The 19,190-nt window shown below is 37.7% G+C and overlaps 1 protein-coding gene across 1 annotated transcript; it reads left to right on the top strand.

Annotated features, from left to right (window-relative positions):
* Nucleotides 1–13,065: 13,065 nt before the first annotated feature.
* On the top strand, nucleotides 13,066–15,674 carry LOC149023186 (protein LURP-one-related 8-like). Its single transcript, XM_089143743.1, has 3 exons — nucleotides 13,066–13,135; nucleotides 13,304–13,613; nucleotides 13,824–15,674. The coding sequence occupies exons 2-3, from the start codon at nucleotides 13,326–13,328 to the stop codon at nucleotides 14,316–14,318; spliced, it is 783 nt and encodes a 260-aa protein (XP_088999869.1). The 5' UTR covers nucleotides 13,066–13,135; nucleotides 13,304–13,325; the 3' UTR covers nucleotides 14,319–15,674.
* Nucleotides 15,675–19,190: the final 3,516 nt, after the last annotated feature.

Below are 19,190 nucleotides of genomic sequence, written 5' to 3'. Positions count from 1 at the left end.
CCTATCCCTCTGCTTTTACTATAGTACTGATTATAACACTGTAACTTTATCTTGGGTTACCAGATTGCAACCCAGAAATGAAACAGATGAGGAGAACTGAAGGCGAACTACACTTGTTCGATTGGCAAGCGGCTCAAAGTGAGTCTGATTCTCTGCCACCATGCTGGTTGGAGTTAGCTTGGCGAGGGCGTTGCAGATCATCTAACTTGAACAAACTGAACCTCAAGAGCTCACGTAAAGGGATTCCTAGAGGTGTACTAACTACTAACTGGACCCGTATATACATTGAAACCACTGTGATGCTGGGCCATTCATATGGGAGGAGATTTACAAATGAATGTTGGTGGAGGCTCGATAATACTCGAAGAACTGTTCTGCCAGTGCCATCCAGCTGATCAGGTCGGTTCCCTGATTCGAAGAATATAGCTTGAGTGGGATGGGGTTGTGATGACTGATGAGGGCCATATGATGGTTCTCTTGTTGCAGGAAGCACTGGAAGGAGTGACAAAGTGTATAGTGCGAGCTTGTTGTTGGTTGGTCATAAATTGCAGCACTTGTTCCAACCAGCCAACCATGGTTTTGAAGCGCAACACGAACTCTGCTCCCAAGTTTTTTTATTTTTATTTTTATTTTTTTGGGACCAAGTTACACAGTTCCATCAGAGGTGAGTTCCTTCCACTATTGCAGTTTAACTCTTAACCAAAGCACCAATAGGTACAAATCACTCAGTAGCCAACTTCAAAGGTGGCTGCCACCTAAAAGGAAATAGGAGAGAGAAGCTAGAGAGAGTGTTTTCAGATCCACTCAATTCTTTCTTTACGTTATTAGTAATCGTTAAATACACTGAGTCTTTAGTTACAGACCCCAACCGAACTCAGTCTTTCGGAGCTCTTAGGTGTTTCCTCACCCTTTGTGGAGGCCCTTGACAATTGTGCATGTCTGGTCCTGAATGTTGCCCTCATTTTGCTGGTTCTTATAATTGGCTGATGAAATGTCTGCAGTTTCAGGTAATTCCTGCCTTTTTCTGCTGAGACATAACAAGTAATGGAACAAATGATTCGGGTAGCAACTTTTAGGTATAATAGTTCCAGTGATGGTATCGCACTCTGTGACTGTGTGTGTCACACAGGACTGGCTTTGCCAACAGGTAATGTATGATTGTGTATTCTCTTTAATTTACAAAACATAAAAAGGCAGTATTGTTTTGTATATAATTTTGTACTGGCGTATACATCTAAGTAGAAGTGGAATGCGAATGAGAATATGGGATCTTGTGCTCTTTAGATTTTCATTATCTTTTATTAATACCCTTGGAACCGTGATGGTGGCTGCTGCCAATGGTTACTATTTGCTAATCAATAGATTACCTACCAGCAAGGGGATGAGCAGACAAACCCCATTAAAAATGAAAGAAAAGAAATGCAGCAGCTGTAGCGCTCTCTCTCTGAGTATGACTATGTCCACGTGCCAGGAAACTGGTGATCACACGGTCACACTGTGTATGTCTGTCCTCATAGGTCAATTTAAGTCTGTCCCGTTATTTAGAGTTTTCCGATCAGAGTAAGTAATGTTTTTGCATTGAAATTTTGAAGCATCCAAAGTACTCCATAAAGTATGATTTACGTTATCTCAAAACAATTTTGTCAGGCATGTGGTTGATCTGACAGGGAATCCATTAGTGCTTTTGCAAACTGAGATGTATGGTCTGTTGTGTTAATTGATCAAGGAATATGTAATGTATGTGATGTATGACTGTAACTAAGATGCTACTGATTGATTATTAATCATAGTATGACGAAATGATCCTGTCTTATGTCTTAGTTTTCTTGCCCCCAAAATGAAAAGTCTTATTTAACCCTTGTATAAATGTTGGATTGATTTTAGGGTAATTTTCATCTGGACCCCTGAGGTTTGATCTATGTCATTTTTAGTCCAAATTAATGGACACTTTGCATCTGCCTCCCTTGAGGTATCCAATGAAATCAATTAAGGACAAATTGTGATTTTATGACTAAAATACCCTTAAATAATGTGGGTTCAATTGTAAAAATTATTTTTATATTTTTATATTTAAGGATTTAAAGTTTCTTAATTTACAAAAACAACCCCTAGCCGACTCTCAAATCCTTGCGATGGAATGATAATGTCTCTGGGAGACCTACCGTTTGGATTAACCAGATGGGATGATCTATAACAGGTCCCTGATCCTCATCGAGAAACCCTCATAATCACTATCATGTTGGGGTGCTCGATTCACAGTTAGAACAATACTTCACGATGAAGGAATAGTGGGTAAGGGGAAGACAAGCACCACCGAGAACAGCAAAAACGATGATAAAATTTGGGGAAAATCTATGAGAGAAGGAATCTTCAGAGTAATAGGTAGTTGGAGGAGGCAGAGGAAAGAGACAAGAAAGAGCAGGGTTAGCATAAACAGAACAAATATTTGTATCATTTGTTGAGGGTACACAGCTTTCAATTGTACAATCGAAAGTCATATTGGAATCAGGAAAGCTTTGATAAACAAACCCCATGGAAGAAGAAAAAGAAGAAAGTTTGAGAGACGATGTTGATTGGAAGAGATTCTGATACTTCTTCTCCACCTTCCGTTTTGTTCCCATTTTGCTTTCTCTTTTTCTCCAAGTGGGCAATTTGGATATAAAATTTCAACAGGGAAGATGAACACTGAGAACCAAGCTTACATAAAAAGCTGGATTCAGAGTCCAAAATCAATTTGGGAACTAACTAATTGAGATTTAAACTCGGGTCACTGGATTCAGAGTCTAATGTCCTAACCGCTGGCTTTCCTAGCTTTCAGTGGCGGAGGATCTGAACCGGCAAAATCAAGAGGGATTTGGCGGAGGTATCGTATTTGCCTTCACAGAGTATGCAATTGAAAGGGGCGCAGGGAAACCAAACGAGGTCACTTCCTGTGTCCATGAAAAGGGAGATGGTTTCAGCTGGTTCGGAGCCGAGAGACAAAGTGAGGATGTAGTCGCTACTGGGAGAAAGGGGAAGAGAGATTTGCCGGCGGTGGAGATGACAATGGTGGTGGTTGCGGAGCCTGGTGGTGGACCAAACATATGAAGTTTTGAGAAGGTGATGAGTTGGGTATTTACAAGAGTGAGACTCAGAAGAAAAACAATATGTGAAGACGAAATTGAGAGAAATACAATGGAGAAACTGAAGAAGAGCAACCACAGAATAAACACCATTAATTCGAGACAAAAGAGTAAGAAAGGCTAGGTTTGATGCAGCGACAAAGTACAGTGCTTGGTTTTAGATGGCTTTAAAAGAGGCGGTGAGAGGGGTCGAAGCTATTGGGCTTCTTGCTGAAGTTCTTATTGAGGTTAAGAAGTCAAAATTCAAAAGTTGCCATTAAATCACGATAACATTCAGAAATATTTAATGGAGGAGTTGGAGTTTCTGGAGACATTTGTTTGGTGATGGTCGGCCTAGCGCAGGGTTGATTAAATCTTAGTATGCGGGGGAAAAGGGGAAAATATTTTACAGATTTATTTCTTCAAGTTTCTCTGCGGTAGTCATCGTGAAGTCCTGTTCAACTGTGAATTGAGCGAGAATTTCTCCACCCAACATGATAGGGACTATGAGGGTTTCTTCGATGAGGATTAGGGACCGATAATAGATCATTCCATCTAGTTAATCGAAACAGTAGGTCTCTAGAGAACATCGTCAATTCCATTATTCAGAGAAAATAAGAAGGATTTGAGAGTCGGTTAAATAACAGGTTGTTTTTGTAAATTAAGAAACTTTAAATCTTTAAAATGTAAAATAAAAAATAATTTTTACAAGTAAGTTCACACTATTTGAGGGTATTTTGGTCATAAAATCACAATTTGTCCTTAATTGATCTTATTAGATACCTCAGGGGAGGCGGATGCAAAGTATCAATTTATTTGGACTAAAAATGACATAGATCAAACCTCAGGGGGTCCAAGTGAAAATTACCCTTGATTTTATTTTATTTTTTATTTTTTTTTTTTATTTTTTTTTTATATATAAATCTTTTGGCTAAAAGACTTCCGTTCATTAGAGTGGGAAAGACACAAGCTGCTAGGATTACAAACCTCCAACCACGGAGTAGAAATAAGACAGCAAGTTGATGTCATTTACAATGGCCGAGAGCTGATATGGTACTGGTGTGATGCCATTCAAAATCCTCACTAATGCCTGATAATAAAGTCTCCACTGGCAAATTCTCAAAAGCAAATATGATATGATATGATATGATTTGATATGCAAAGCAGCAAGCCCTCTCTAACTGCTAGTTCCTCTCCTTATCGCCCATTCAAGCAGCAACAGCTGTCATGAGAAAGGTGGCCATGAACTAGCCACTGTCTGTCGGCAACAAGCCTTCGCTCTATTAGATATAAGTCCAGCGTCAGACCTACATTGGGGCCGGAGGGGGCTTCCTATTTTTTTAAAATTTTGATTTATTTTTTAATTTTTTTTCTTTCCACGTGAAATATCACTCTTTGGCGCCATGAGTGAGAATAATTTTTAAAGGTAAAATAATAGGTATAATTGTCATTCCTAATTAAAAGTTTAATAGGTATAAATGTCATTTCTAATTAAAAGTTAATTCTTCAATCCCTTCTCCCCTCTCTTCTTTCTCATCTTTTTTTTCCTATTTATTCTTCCCTCTTTCTATAAACTTGGTATTCAAAATGTCATTCTTAATTAGAAAGTAACTCCTCAATTTTTATTTATTCTTTCCTCTTAAATCTCTCCTCTCTTTTTTTCATTTATTCTCTTCCCTTTCTATAAGCCGTGGGTTAAGAAAATTTAGAAAAAAAAATCTTCTCCACAATTTCCCAATTTATTTATTTATTTATTTATTCCATTTTTTTGTTATTCTTTTTATTTAATTTTATATTTTTCTTTATTTCTTCTGCAAGTTTTGTTATTTAATTTTATATTAATAATAAAATGTCTATAGTTAGTTAGGTAATTAACTACCATTGCTTTGCATCTCCTACACAAAAAAATTAGATTGCTTGTCCTACCAAAGGAAATTTTGGTTTGCGTCTAATTAGGGTTAAAGTCATGTGTCACTTTTTTAGTTATCTTAGCCTCTCACTTCAAATTTAAATTTAGATGAGTGAATGGATTCTAAATTCACCTCTCTTTTTTTCCGTACCTCCCCTTATCAAAACCACAGTCCGACATGTCGGTCCGTGTCGGATTGTGGCGACACTGCGAGTCGGGCGACATGTAGCGCATTTTGCAAATGTAAAACAAGGAAGAGAGGGAGACAACAGGTAATTAATGTGTGATTGGACAATTATTTTAAATTTTTAATGTGTGATTGGACAGGTATTTTACTTCTACCATTTTACCTTTAATTAATGCAATATAAAGACAAAAAAGGAACCGAAGGTGACTTTAACTTCCACGGATTTCCAAAATATAATTTTCCATAAAACATTAAACATTTAAAACCCATGCCCACCGCCCATACACACGCAACCCAAGTCAATTATTTAAAAAATCAGAACACCTCTGCACTTCATCTTCTTCACTTCTGCTTATCTCCAAATCGTGGAAGTCGTTGGAGGTCTGAAAAAAAGGTTTGAATAACTCTAAAAAACAAGCAAAGTGAAGCGGAATCAAGTCGTCGGGAGGTCTGCACTTCATCTTCTTCGCTGAGAGGGAGATATCGTGAAGTTTCGGCAACATTCGCTGGTTTCGCCGATAAAACCATTTTATCATGTCGCCCCCAGCGACACCTCGAAATATGACCGACACACGGTACCATGATCAAAACTACCCAACATTGCCCCATTTCCCTGCGACAACCACTACCATCACCTTCCCTCTATCGAAAGTCACCATGTCTGGTCATCATTTCTGTACCCACGACCCAAAGAGACACAAGGGAGACAATAGAGACAACGTTGGAGATTTTGTTAGGGTTAGGGTTTCCCAACTCTAGCGGATGCGGCAAGGTGGAAGGAAGAAGGAAGAGACAGAGAAGCTTTTGAGACAACAAACATTACAGAAATCAATATCTGGTAAGGGGGTCGGGTTCAAAGTTGAAATTCCTGATCTGAATCTGCTTCCACTGCCATGCGATTTGATGCGGATCAATTATACTTTTGGATCCGACTGAGCCTCCTCTTGTATCCGGGACAATGAGTCCTACAAGAAAGGTTAGATGAGGGCCAGCTTGTGTGCCGAGCAGCCGCCTCCGATGGCAAAGTCAGATAATGAACAGAGTGAGGTCTCGTGCAAAAGCTACACAAGATTATACTCAGAGTGTATTGGATTGCTTACAAAGAGATGCGTCCCCTATCGTATAATGATTAACTTACCTTATACGGATTTGGTAAGTTAGCCCGACAAGGGCTATTGTTTCTCCTAGGATCATGCTTCCTTGTCGTTGGTCCCATTCAATCAGCTGCTGAGTTGACCTTCTATATCAAGGATGATTGCTATATATGTGGCGTATGTTACGCTTTTGGTCATGGATGATCGGCATCTTTCCCGATTAACTAGCATGTGGAGCCCCATCCGGGTCAGACACGGTCGGGTAGAAATCTTCTGTATCATAAGCCCCCTATCCCGGACGTTGTTTACATCGTGCGGGATAGCAAGGAAGATTAAAAAAGTGCAAGACCTTAAGGAAGGTGCAAGTTGACCAGGATGAACCCAATTCAAATTATTACCTTTAAAAAATGGTGCAAGTTGATCGGGATGGACCGGATTCAAATTATTACCTTTAAAAAAGGTGCAAGTCCTTATGGAAGGTGCAAGATGATCGGGATTGACTCGATTCAAATTATTACCTTTAAAAAAAGGTGCAAGTCCTTAAGAAAGGTGCAAGTTGACCGGGATGGACCTGATTCAAATTATTATCTTAAAAAATGTGCAAGTTGACCGGGATGGACTCGATTCAAATTATTACCTTAAAAAAGGTGCAAGTCCTTAAGGAAGGTGCAAGTTGACCAAGAAGGACCCGATTCAATTTATTACCCTTAAAAAAGGCGCAAGTCCTTAAGGAAGGTGCAAGTTGACCGGGATGGACCCGATTCAAATTATTACCTTAAAAAAAAGGTGCAAGTCCTTAAGGAAGGTGCAAGTTGACCGGGATGGACCCGATTCAAATTATTGCTTTAAAAAAGTGCAAGTTCTTATGGAAGGTGCAAGATGATCGGGATTGACCCGATTCAAATTGTTGCTTTAAAAAAGCGCAAGTCCTTAAGGAAGGTGCAAGATGACCGGGATTGACCCGATTCCAATTATTGCTTTAAAAAAGCGCAAGTCCTTATGGAAGGTGCAAGTTGACCGGGATGGACCCAATTCAAATTATTACCTTTAAAAAAGGTGCAAGTCCTTATGGAAGGTGCAAGATGATCGGGATTGACCCGATTCAAATTATTACCTTTAAAAAAGGTGCAAGTCCTTAAGGAAGGTGCAAGTTTACCGGGATGGACCCGATTCAAATTATTGCTTTAAAAAAGGGCAAGTCCTTATGGAAGGTGCAAGATGACCGGGATTTACCCGATTCAAATTATTGCTTTAAAAAAGCGCAAGTCCTTATGGAAGGTGCAAGATGATCGGGATTGACCCAATTCAAATTATTGCTTTAAGAAAGCGCAAGTCCTTATGGAAGGTGCAAGATGATCGGGATTGACCTTATTCAAATTATTGCTTTAAAAAAGCGCAAGTCCTTATGGAAGGTGCAAGATGATCGGGATTGACCCGATTCAAATTATTGCTTTAAAAAAGCGCAAGTCCTTATGGAAGGTGCAAGATGACCGGGATTGACCCGATTCAAATTATTGCTTTAAAAAAGCGCAAGTCCTTATGGAAGGTGCAAGATGACCGGGATTGACCCGATTCAAATTATTACCTTAAAAATGCGCAAGTCCTTATGGAAGGTGCAAGATGACCGGGATTGACCCGATTCAAATTATTACCTTAAAAAATGTGCAAATCCTTAAAGAAGGTGCAAGATGACCGGGATTGACCCGATTCAAATTATTGCCTTAAAAACACTGGCTTCATAAACACTGGCTTGTTTTTGGCACTTATGTAACAATGTCCCGTATGTTTTGGGCTTATCTGTTAGTAAGAATTCCAAAAGTCCCTAGTGTGTAATGCCACTCCAAAGTGCGTTGTACGCCACCTGATCATCAAAATTCTCGATCTCAATGGTTACTTCATCGAAACGTTTTAGGAAATCCCAAATGGATTCATTCCGCCCTTGCCTTATAGCGAACAAGCTATCAGACGTCTTCTCGCTTCCGATCGCACTTCTAAACCGGGCTATGAATTTTATGGCAAGTTCGCTGAAGTTATGGATGGATCCGAGTTGAAGACCACTAAACCACTTAATGGCCGGGCCCTTCAACGAGGCCGGGAACGTTCTGCAGAGTAGCTCATCTTCCCGACCTAGAACAATCATTATTGACTTGAAATAACTGATATGCTCCTTGGGGTTCGTTTTTCCTTCGAATGGAGTAAAGGTAGGCATAATGAAATTCTGAGGAAGAGGTAAATTCATAATCTCATCTGAGAATGGTTCTCGATCAACCACGTCCAAATCCTCGTCGTGATCCCGATCCTCCAATTTGCGCTCGACCTCTGCCATCCTCTTCCAAAGGCGATTTTGCCTAACTCCATTCTTGCCTGATTCAGCGCTGTTTTCTTTTCTGGATTGAGTTCAAGCAACTGAGACCCTCGATCAGGTTGATTGAGGATGACTTTCTCCTTGGTGCTCCATTTCTTCCCGACGGCTTCTTTGACGATGGTCGGGACCAGCATGACTGGACCTCTGACCTTTGTCAGGTCTTCCTTTCAGGATCAATTATACTTCTGGATCCGACTGAGCCTCCTCTCGTATTTGGGACAATGAGTCCTACAAGAAAGGTTAGATGAGGGCCGGCTTGTGTGCCGGGCAGCCGCCTTCGATGGCAAAGTCAGATAATGAACAGAGTGAGGTCTCGTGCAAAAGCTACACAAGATTATACTCAGAGTGTATTGGATTGCTTACCAAGGAGATGCGTCCCCTATCTTATAATGATTAACTTACCTTATACGTATTTGGTAAGTTAGCCCGACAAGGGCTATTGTTTCTCCTAGGATCATGCTTCCTTGTCGTTGGTCCCATTCAATCAACTGCTGAGTTGACCTTCTATATCAAGGATGATTGCTATATATGTGGCGTATGTTACGCTTTTGGTCATGGATGATCGGCATCTTTCCCGATTAACTAGCATGTGGAGCCCCATCCGAGTCAGACCCGGTCGGGTAGAAATCTTCCGTATCACGATTAAATCTATTGGGTCCTGATATTATGGTGTAGAAGTTGCAGGAGCCATCGGTTTTACTTTGAACTCTTTGCTTTTCACCGAGCATATTTGATTTTGTAGACTTGTTTTTGTCGTAAATAATGCATACTTTAAATTCAAATTGGATGACTGAAACATTTAATTTTTGCAGTGTTGCTGTAATGGATGATTTCAGGTATGGAGACTGAAGAAAAGTTTAAGAATTAGTCCACCTTGTGGAACTAGATGGATAAATTCAAGATATCGGAGGAGAAGGTGAAGTAAGACAGAGAAAAGCAACACTGCCATGAAAATCATAGAGATAATGAGAAGGCTAGGATTTAGTTTCCCTTTCGACAGCGACGGCGTCACAGAACCACCACCACCACCGAAACACTAATCTCTGCAATTCCACTTCCAGCTGCCGCAGGCACTGGTGGAGGTGGCGTCAGCGGCCGGGGGTTTAACTCCTGAGATACAAGATCCAGATTTCTTCTCATACTCTTGTGTGTGCAAGAGAGAGAGTAGCCGAGAAGGATTTAGTTTTAGTTTCAGTTGTTGATAAAAAAGAGAGAGAGTATTTTTTTAGGGTAGACGTGAGGTATGGGATCAAGGGCAAAGTATGGATTCAACGTCGACTGAATAATTATTACATAATTTATGTTATTAATATTTTAAAAAGTAATAATAATTTAAAATAGATTTTTAAAATTTTTGAATAAATATTAAACTAAATAATTACTATTGAGATCGCACCACTAAGTTCTAAAGAAACAACAATAGCAGTTTGTTTTTCTAAAGTTTCACTTATATCCATTAAATTGTTAAATTTGAAAACTCGAATAAATATTAAACTAAAAAACTCAATTTGTATTTCAATTACTACAAAATTTGTTTAAATGTTAATTAATATATAATTTAAAATAGAATTCAACCAAATAAAATAAGAATTAGATTTATCAATTAGTTCATTTACTTCAATAATTTATTTTTAATAAAATAATTACTTCAATATACTATATAAATATACAATGTTATAAAAAATTATTAATTTAATAATTAATTGAAAAAACTTTCAATTTGGTGATTGTTTTCTAAAAAACTAACAAAAAAAATAGAAAGGAGAAAAAACAACAACAATACATAAAAACAAAGAAAGAAAGGGAAAAATAAATAAATAAATAAAAGATAAATAGAAAAAAACAATGAAAAAATATTAAAAAAGAAAGGGGAAAAAAGATACATAGGTCGAGAAAAAACCCCAAAAGAGAAAGAAAGAGAAAAAAACAAACAACTTAATAACAAAATCAAGAAAAAATAAATAAATTGAGAAAGAAAGAACAACGAAATAAAATAAAATTCAATTATGCTTTCTGAAAAGAATACTAGAAAATTGTGAAAAATAGAGAGAGGAATAATTTGAAAAAGAGATAATGAATAGTTGATAATTGTGAATAGGAGTGTCAATTTGCAGCCCGAACCATTAAAACTGAAACCAGACGTTATAGCCCGAACCAGTCAAAACCGAATCGAACCTTAATGGGTTGTGTTTGGGCTGAAAGTGGCAGAGCCCGCATTAACCCGATCCCAAACTACAACTCGTTTTATAATTTTACATTAAATATTAATTGAATTGTCATACTACCACTAGGTAGTTGGCATAGACTATCAGAAAAATTGAACATAAAATCAAAAATCAAGTAATCATTCTACTGCTTGTAAGGGACAATTAGAAAGATTAAGTATGAATGCCCAATTTAATGTACCGAGTTTGTTTAAATTAAATAATATTTATCAACTATGAGAATGTTGGTTAAGTAGATTATATTTATCCAAAGGTATTTCTTTTGCACATCAACAAAATACCAAACAAGATAAGGATTTCATAGAAGGGAAAAAATCATCATTCTCACAAAACAATAACCCAATTTTCAAGAAAATCAATCATAGCATGAATTAAAATTTAAAAGGGTTTTAGTTGGAAGATTTGTTAGGACTATCCGGTGGACTAAAGAATGAGCTTGTAGTTCCTATGTTACTACTTACTATTTCAATTCTTGATTTCTATAATGTGGGTGGGATTTCTACAACATAGAATGATTTTTTATTTTTTTAATGAAAATTAATCAATAGCAATTTTAAAGATTAACCTTAAATGGAGATGGGTGTTTGCTCCTTGGTTGATTTGAGTAAATGGTAGATGAAGAAGATGGGTAAAGGGGGAATCTCTTCATCCATTTCAGTTAAGATTCTACTATGCAAATAGGGTTTAAGTTAAGGGCTACTTGAGTCATTTTAACATGTAAGGGTATTTTGATCATATTTTAAAATTTTTATTTGAATTTTAAGACTTATTCTGTAATTTTTGGACTAAAAATGAGTCACGAATTTCATGGCAAGTGAAGGTGTGTATGTAAAAAAATTAAATTAAAAAAAATAAGACAAATTAGTCATAGAGGTGATAATTTGTCTTTAAATTAATTTTCAATAATACAAGGATGACAAATTGAAAGTTTAAGTTTTTTTAGACTAAAAATAAATAGACCAAACTTTAGGTCCAGATGAAAATTATCCTAAAAAAATTTATGTTTTGGGCACCCTTTCCCTTTAGCATAAAAAGATATATTATACGAAAAGAAATGACACCATCAATTTGTACGTGCAATAAACTGATACTGGGCACGATGGTTGATAGAGATATGATCGAGATGGACATGATGCAGCAGAGTGGGTGAGGTTGGGATTTTTATCACCTCCAATTTTGACACCCTCTTGCTGGGTACAGTTCATCTTTGGATGAATGACAAGTGGATTATTCTAATCTAATGGTCAACAATTTATCAACTCTTAACTATAATTTTTTTTCTTCTTTCTTTCATTTAAATCATCGCCACCATTTTCTCTCTGTGATTTTCAAAGGTGTTGCAGATCAGTATTGGAGCTAATGGGGAAGCAGGCGGAAACTTAGGTTTTCAAAGAAGTAGATGATTAAAAGAGAGAAAAAATGGTTTAATGGATTATAAATTATTGTGCATTAGATCAGAATAAAACACGTGTTATTAATCCAAAAGTAAACAGTGAACGGGAGCGGATAAAAATGCATGAGGTTGACAGGGTCATTTTCCATTGTGGAGAAAAAGAAGGAAAGAAAAACGAGAGAAGAGAGGCAGAGAGGCAGTTACGTTCGTTATGTTTGCGATTGAATTTAAACCCACTTGCACTTGAAGACACCACCCGGCCAGACGAGTTTTTGTCCTGGAGAGGTTCTGGGGCATCTCTTGGCCACAAGTTTTAGGTTTTGATTGAGATAATTTTTTTTAATTTTGGGTTCAATTTATTTATTTTTTTAATCTTTTGGATTAAAGGTTTAGTGTAGTGTAGGTTACAAAGTCAGGAAAAATAATCATTTAATAGTAAAGTTTTCAACGATCCTTCTATGCCTATCGCATCACCTGTACCCCACTTGCCACCGCCCACCGCGTTGCCCCAGCTGGCCTGCCCGGGTCCAGTTTCGAGCACTCTGAAAACTTTTCTTTGTGACTTGGCGATAGTGGCCGCGATGACTCAGACTGAGGCCGAGCCGTCCAGACAAGTAATTATGCGATTCGCTTCGAGAGAGAGAGAGAGAGAGAGAGAGAATATGATATTTTTGGACATCGCCATCACCTCACCTCAATTCAACGCCACTCACCGCCACCCAAATCGACGACCCCTCGTTTTTCTTAAATTATCTCAAGAAGAATGATGAAGGATTCTTAATTTGTCTAGGGCCTTCGCCACGGGGGATATAAATTCGAAATTCGGGGTGATGGTATACTCATCCCTTGCCGGAGCAAATGGTATGGTGTTTTGACTTTTGAGGAAAACTTGTAATCAGATTCCTTCTTACCTAGGCTCTCTCTCGCTTTGAGTGAGTAATTGAGTTGGGTAATAAATTTGGTTGTCTCCCATCCTGCTCTTCTCAGCCCATCGCTTAAGCTCGCTAGCTTTAATTTCTGCTTTTCTAGGTACGTTGGATCGACTTGGGAGATGACAAAAGTATATCCGAACCAGAGTCGTTCAGCAGGAGGCTCCGCCTTGGCCTTGGCCTTGGAAGAAGATGTTAAGAAACAGCCCTCGCCCTCGCCCTCGCCCTCGCCCGCGCCTTCGGTACTAACCGTATGGAACAAATCCCTGCTCTTCAACTGTACGGGCTTCACCGTCTTCGACGTCAGGGGCAATCTTCTCTTTCGCGTCGACAATTATGTTTCCGGCACCAAGGATGAAATCGTGCTCATGGACGCCGCTGGCAAGCCCCTTCTCACCATCCGCCGAAAGGTAACCTAATTAACTAAGCGTCCCGGCCGTCCCCTGGGGCTTCAGCCTTCCCTTCATCATCATAAGTCTTAATTCGCTGCTGCGGTAGCTAAATTTAATTACTTAATTATCATATTTATATGAGAAAGAGAAAGAGAGAGAGAGAGAGAGAGAGAGAATTTTGGCTAACAGCTATATATAATATATATATATATATATTGGATGGAACAGAGACTGAATCTTGTTGCGGATACATGGCTGGTTTACGATGGAGAAACGGATGCAAATCCACGGTTTGCCGTCAAGAAGCGGCAAGGCAGCCTTTCAAACTCTAAATCGTTGGCTCACGTGAATGCGAGCCCCGCTTGTCCTCGTGGCGGTGGAGCTGGCGGTGGGGGTAGCAATGGCAAAAGTAGCAAAATCACCACCACCAACGTGGACAAGCAGAAGCAGAAGCAGAAGAAGAAGAAGGAGTTGACTAATAATTACGAGATTGAGGGATCGTACGGACAAAGATGCTGTGCGATTTACGACGATAGGAGGAGATGCGTAGCGGAGATCAGACCCAAGGAGGCTGTCGGAGGAGTTGCTTTCGGCGTCGATGTGTTCCGCCTCATCGTACAGCCGGAACTCGATACTACGGTGGCCATGGCACTTGTCATCCTACTCGACCAGATGTTTGGTTCAGCTTCCAAACGCTTTTCCGGTTTTTCTTCCACTCACTGATTCAACAGCCAGCCACCGTTGACGGTGACTCTTTTACAGTATTCTATACACACCGGCCCCCACATTTCCGGTTTTTCTTCCCCTCACTGATTCAACAGCTACCGTTGAGGGTGACTCTTTCACAGTATTCTATTCACACCGGCTTCTACTTAATTTATAGCAGACTCCGCCGCTGCTGCATGTACAGTCATCGATCGGTCGGTAGAGTGCTCGCCTAGCAGTACTCCCTCTAGTTTGCAGCGACTAGCAAATTCACTCTTTCTCATTTTTACCTTTTTCTTCTTCTTTTTTCACCCGAATAAAAAAGATTCGACATGCTCCCACCCAGGTGTGAAACATCAAGTTAGGTGGAGGAAATTCAAATCGGAATATACCTAACCTCCACGAATATACCAAACCTCTTCTCCGATCTCGAGCTTGGTTTTTCCCTCTTTTTTTTTTTTTTTTTTTTTTTTCCGTTATAAGAACCAAGCTGTGAAAATAGGTCACACCATGTAAATATTTTTTGTGGCCGCTAAGGGTTGTATGGCTTCTGTGTCAAATGTTTAAATTCGGCATACGACACAATCTTTATGGTTGATACAAAGTCAGGGTACAAAATATGACAGAATATCTATGTCGCACATCGATTTGAAAATTGAATAACCAATTAAACTTGGATTTTTGTATAAAGTAGGAAGTATGAAGCTTTTGTCATAAACAAGTAACACAATAACAAAATATGTATACATATATTTTGAGCTTTTCGGGTTAGAAATTTCAGAATAATCTATGAGCTTGATTCACAAGAAACTTCAAAAAATAAAGTAAAAAACAAGCACGAAGAAGAAGATAGGGTAGTCTCTCTTTAGGCTAGGATCTCACACTAATTACTTCAACTTATTTGGCCTCCCTCCAATGACATCTCATCTTACTCTCTCGCAGAGCAAATCACAAACCTATGTTTCTTTTTCAGAATCTTGTTAATCAAAGTAATGTCCAAGTAGACTCTTCCAAACTTTATAGAAACCCAAAAACATACTAAAACAAAATATTATTTTCCTACTTTCTATCTATAGTTTACACACATTAAGATGCGTATTACAAAAATAAAGCTTGTTGGATCAAAGGCCAAACAACCACAAAACTCAACAGTGTGCATATTTTCAATAAAATAAATTATACAGCAATAACACTACATAGGGTACTATGAAAAGCATGGCAAACACAACGTATTAATAAAGAGAGCACTAATGTTTGAATCCCGATAGAGTCAAACCACCATACCCTAGTTTATCTCCACTCACCTCCATAAAGGAAGGTTCCTCTATAATGGCATTTCTACATTTTTACCTAGCAATGGGCATTCTAGATTGAGGCCTATGAAAAAATGGACTTTCTGCATCAAGCCTATGACCCATAATCCACATCCCAAGTCCTAAATCATATAGAAATATTAATGTTAATTAATATATAGCTAATGATCACGGTTGGGTCAAACTAAGGTTCAGGCTTGATTCGTCACACAGGTGATAACTCTATGAAATATAGTTAAGTTTGGTAATTTTATACTTGAGATAGTTTGATTTAAAAGTATTTTATATTTGTTTTAGTGTTAATTGTTATTAGATGTTGTTTTAGTGAGTCTTAACATTTTAAGTCTTGTAAAGGTCCTTTATGTCATTATTGCATGGAATTCTCTTCAATTAATGGATGAATTTGATTAATTATTTATCTTGGCATTGTAGGTGAAGACCCATAAGAGAAGAAGATGTCTTCTAACTTTGTTGTAAAGATGCTGCAGCATCACGGAACAGAATGTTCCAAGATTGAACTCACGTAGAAATGACTAAAAAGGGCTAACTAAATGGGACTTTCCTCTTGTCAATACGTGAAGAATCTCAGCGTTGGATATTATAAGGGAATATTCTAATCCTACAATCCAGATTTCTACCCTATCATTGGGGGAAATTGGGAAAAATGAAGAGGATGAAAGAGAAGAACGTGAGAAGTAGATTAGAATAGAAAAAAAAAAAAAAAAAAAGAGGAGAAGAGCTGAGCTCGTGGGGAAGAATCCCCCCGGGGGGGGGGGGGGGGTGGGGGGGGGGGGGGGTGTTTGGGGGAAAAAAAAGGGGGGGGGGGGGGCTGAGAATAAGGCTAGAGCTTGTGTGGAAGCATTGCATCTCCTAGTGTTCTATTCAATTTCATAATATTAGAATCTCACACTCTAGCTAAACTATGTTGCTGATTGTATATTTTTCTTTGTCATTGAGTTTTAATATGAGCTAAGTTCTTAATGTGTTGGGATGATAAGAGTACATGAACCTGTGTTTTGAGCTGTAATTATCCATTGTTATTTAGCTTTGTTACAATACAATCTATTATCAATGAATCCAGCATGTTAGTTTATGATTAATTTCATTTATTGACTGATCATCCATGAATTATGCTGTGGATTTTAGTTAACTGGAAAGTTAATTGAGTCTAGATAATTGCTGAATGGTGTGGGTTAGTTTAGTCTTTATTTGCGTTTAACTAATTAGTAGGTTGGGTAATTATACTCATTTGCCTCACGTTGCCATGATTGGAATTGGGTATAAGTTGCATTCTCATTTCATTTCTCCATAGGAATATGAGGATTTTGAATAGGATACTAATGCATATGTGGATTGGAAAATGCCATTATGTCATTTCGTTCCAAGTTCTTTGATATATTTTGAGCTGTAGTGTTACTATAATATCTGCATTATAAATTTAGGGGAGGGAAAATTGATTCACAATACTCATATCATTTATTAAAATTAATTCTGTTGCATATTTCCCATCTAGTATCTCTAGTTTACTTCACCTATCTTTTGTCTATTTAGTTTGTTAATCACAAAGTCACTTTATCATTATTGTTTAAATTAGTCTTCCTTTTACATTGATATTTGAAGATAAAATTCTCCATGGGATCCATACTTTGCTTACTATGTATTACTTGATTGCGACACGTACACTTGCATAGCATCTTTAGATACAAGCAACAACAAGTTTGCACCATACTACGTGAGTGCGATCCTAACCCCAAAGGTAAATTTCATATGTCCTTACTATATAAAAACCAATTAACCAGCTCCTTACCAAACTGTTAAGACCCCTGATCTCTGTGCAACAATACATCTTATTGACCTCAATTAACATCAACAGTGTGTCAATGGTGGATTAGTAGAGCGGTTAAAAGCCCAACCTCCAACGAGAGGTCCTGGGTTCTCACCCATCCGGCAGCACCTATATTAATAATATTCCTCCACCCTATATATAAATTCTTCATATTCAAAAAAAAAATAAAAATTAAAAAAATACAAAATAAAATAAAATAATAAATTCAACAGTGCACATAGAATTGTTAGCAAACAGGAATTTAATTCATTTAATAAGCCATTGGCAAGTTACAAATCTAGGAAAATAAGCATTGATTGATAGAACAGTAGGATTTCTTTAATTATTTCAAAATTGTAATTACAACTATTAATACTCACCTAAGAACCCAGTTCTCTCCCAGCAAGACCCGTCATTCCTCTAATTCACTGTTGCAGCCTAACCAATCCTGTCTTGCCACCTGAACCACATTCTCTATCCCTGTCATAAGCTAAAGATAATGTTGATGTCTGCTTACCTCTTGCCACTTGACCCTCCCAACTAAAAAGGTTAATAAGCTAGGGATGATCCCCTATAGCAGCAGATGACACACTGTTGCTCTTCTTTTTATTGTGCCTATACACTCTAGCCATTAGAGGTGTCCAATGTGGGACTAAAGTTCCCGTGACAGAAACCATAAGATAAAGTGACATAAATAAAATATATATTGATATTAAAATAATATACATAAGTTTTAAATAGTTTTCAAAAAATATTACAATTGTTTAGCGTATGTGTCTGGAAGTGAGGCTAGAGTTTATATAAGGTGAAGATTAAGGAAAAAACTCCACGTTTTTTACGTGGGATTAAACATAAAGGAATGAATATTTTTAAGCAAAAGGGAGGAGGTGAAGAAAGAAAAAAAAATTGAAAACGAAATCTCTTATTCTTCTTCTCATTAAGTCATACATTCGTCATTTTTCTAGAAATACCTTGCAAATTCAAAACAATAAAATACTTTAAGGTAGCTTGTCTAAAATGTATAAAAATGTATGCTTTATACCCCTAAAATTTTGCAAACAAATGTATTCATCAGGAGCATTCCTAGCCACAGAGACACCTTCGAAGATTGAAATTTCATTGTACATGTTCAAAATTCTCAAGAGACCCCCTAAAGCACAAATGAAAAGATAAATACTAATAGAACAACCCTGTTTTGTGCCTTTTTTAGGAAAAAAGAAAAAATAAATTTCAAACTAGATTTTTCCAGTTTAATAAAAGAGAAGGCCAAAGAAATAAGTTAAGAGACTAGTTTAAACCAATTTTCAAGAAAGCCTAATATCCCAAAAGTAGGAAGAATGAACTTCCATTTGAGTCTTTCAAAAGTCTTTGATAGATCTAACCTAGTAGCCACAAATTTTATTTTATTTTTTGTTGAGATTTAAATAATAAAATATTACATGAACTATCACTAATTTATCCTAGGATTGTCTAAATAAGACAAAGCATCCTAAAGGTGTGACATGAAAAGATGCAATAAGGCTTTAGGCTATGATCTTAACTAAAATTTTGTACACTTCTTCTAGTGATTTTCTCTTCACAATATCTAAAGATTACTTGTGGGGGCAGCGATGGGGGCGGAGAGGAAATGCGAGGAGAGGGTACGGGTGATTTCCGGTATGGTGAAGGGTAATTTAAATTTTTTTTTTTTTTTGGTTAATGTTTTATTGGGCGATTTATGGCAGGGTGGGGCTGGGAATGGGTGTATTCCCA

Source organism: Hakea prostrata, chromosome 2 (genome assembly GCF_041222555.1).
Source record: "Hakea prostrata isolate BN-2017 chromosome 2, UWA_Hpros_2, whole genome shotgun sequence".
In the NCBI taxonomy this organism is placed as follows: Eukaryota; Viridiplantae; Streptophyta; class Magnoliopsida; order Proteales; family Proteaceae; genus Hakea; species Hakea prostrata.
Note: the sequence above shows the minus strand (reverse complement) of the source record. Positions and strands in the feature narration are given on the sequence as shown.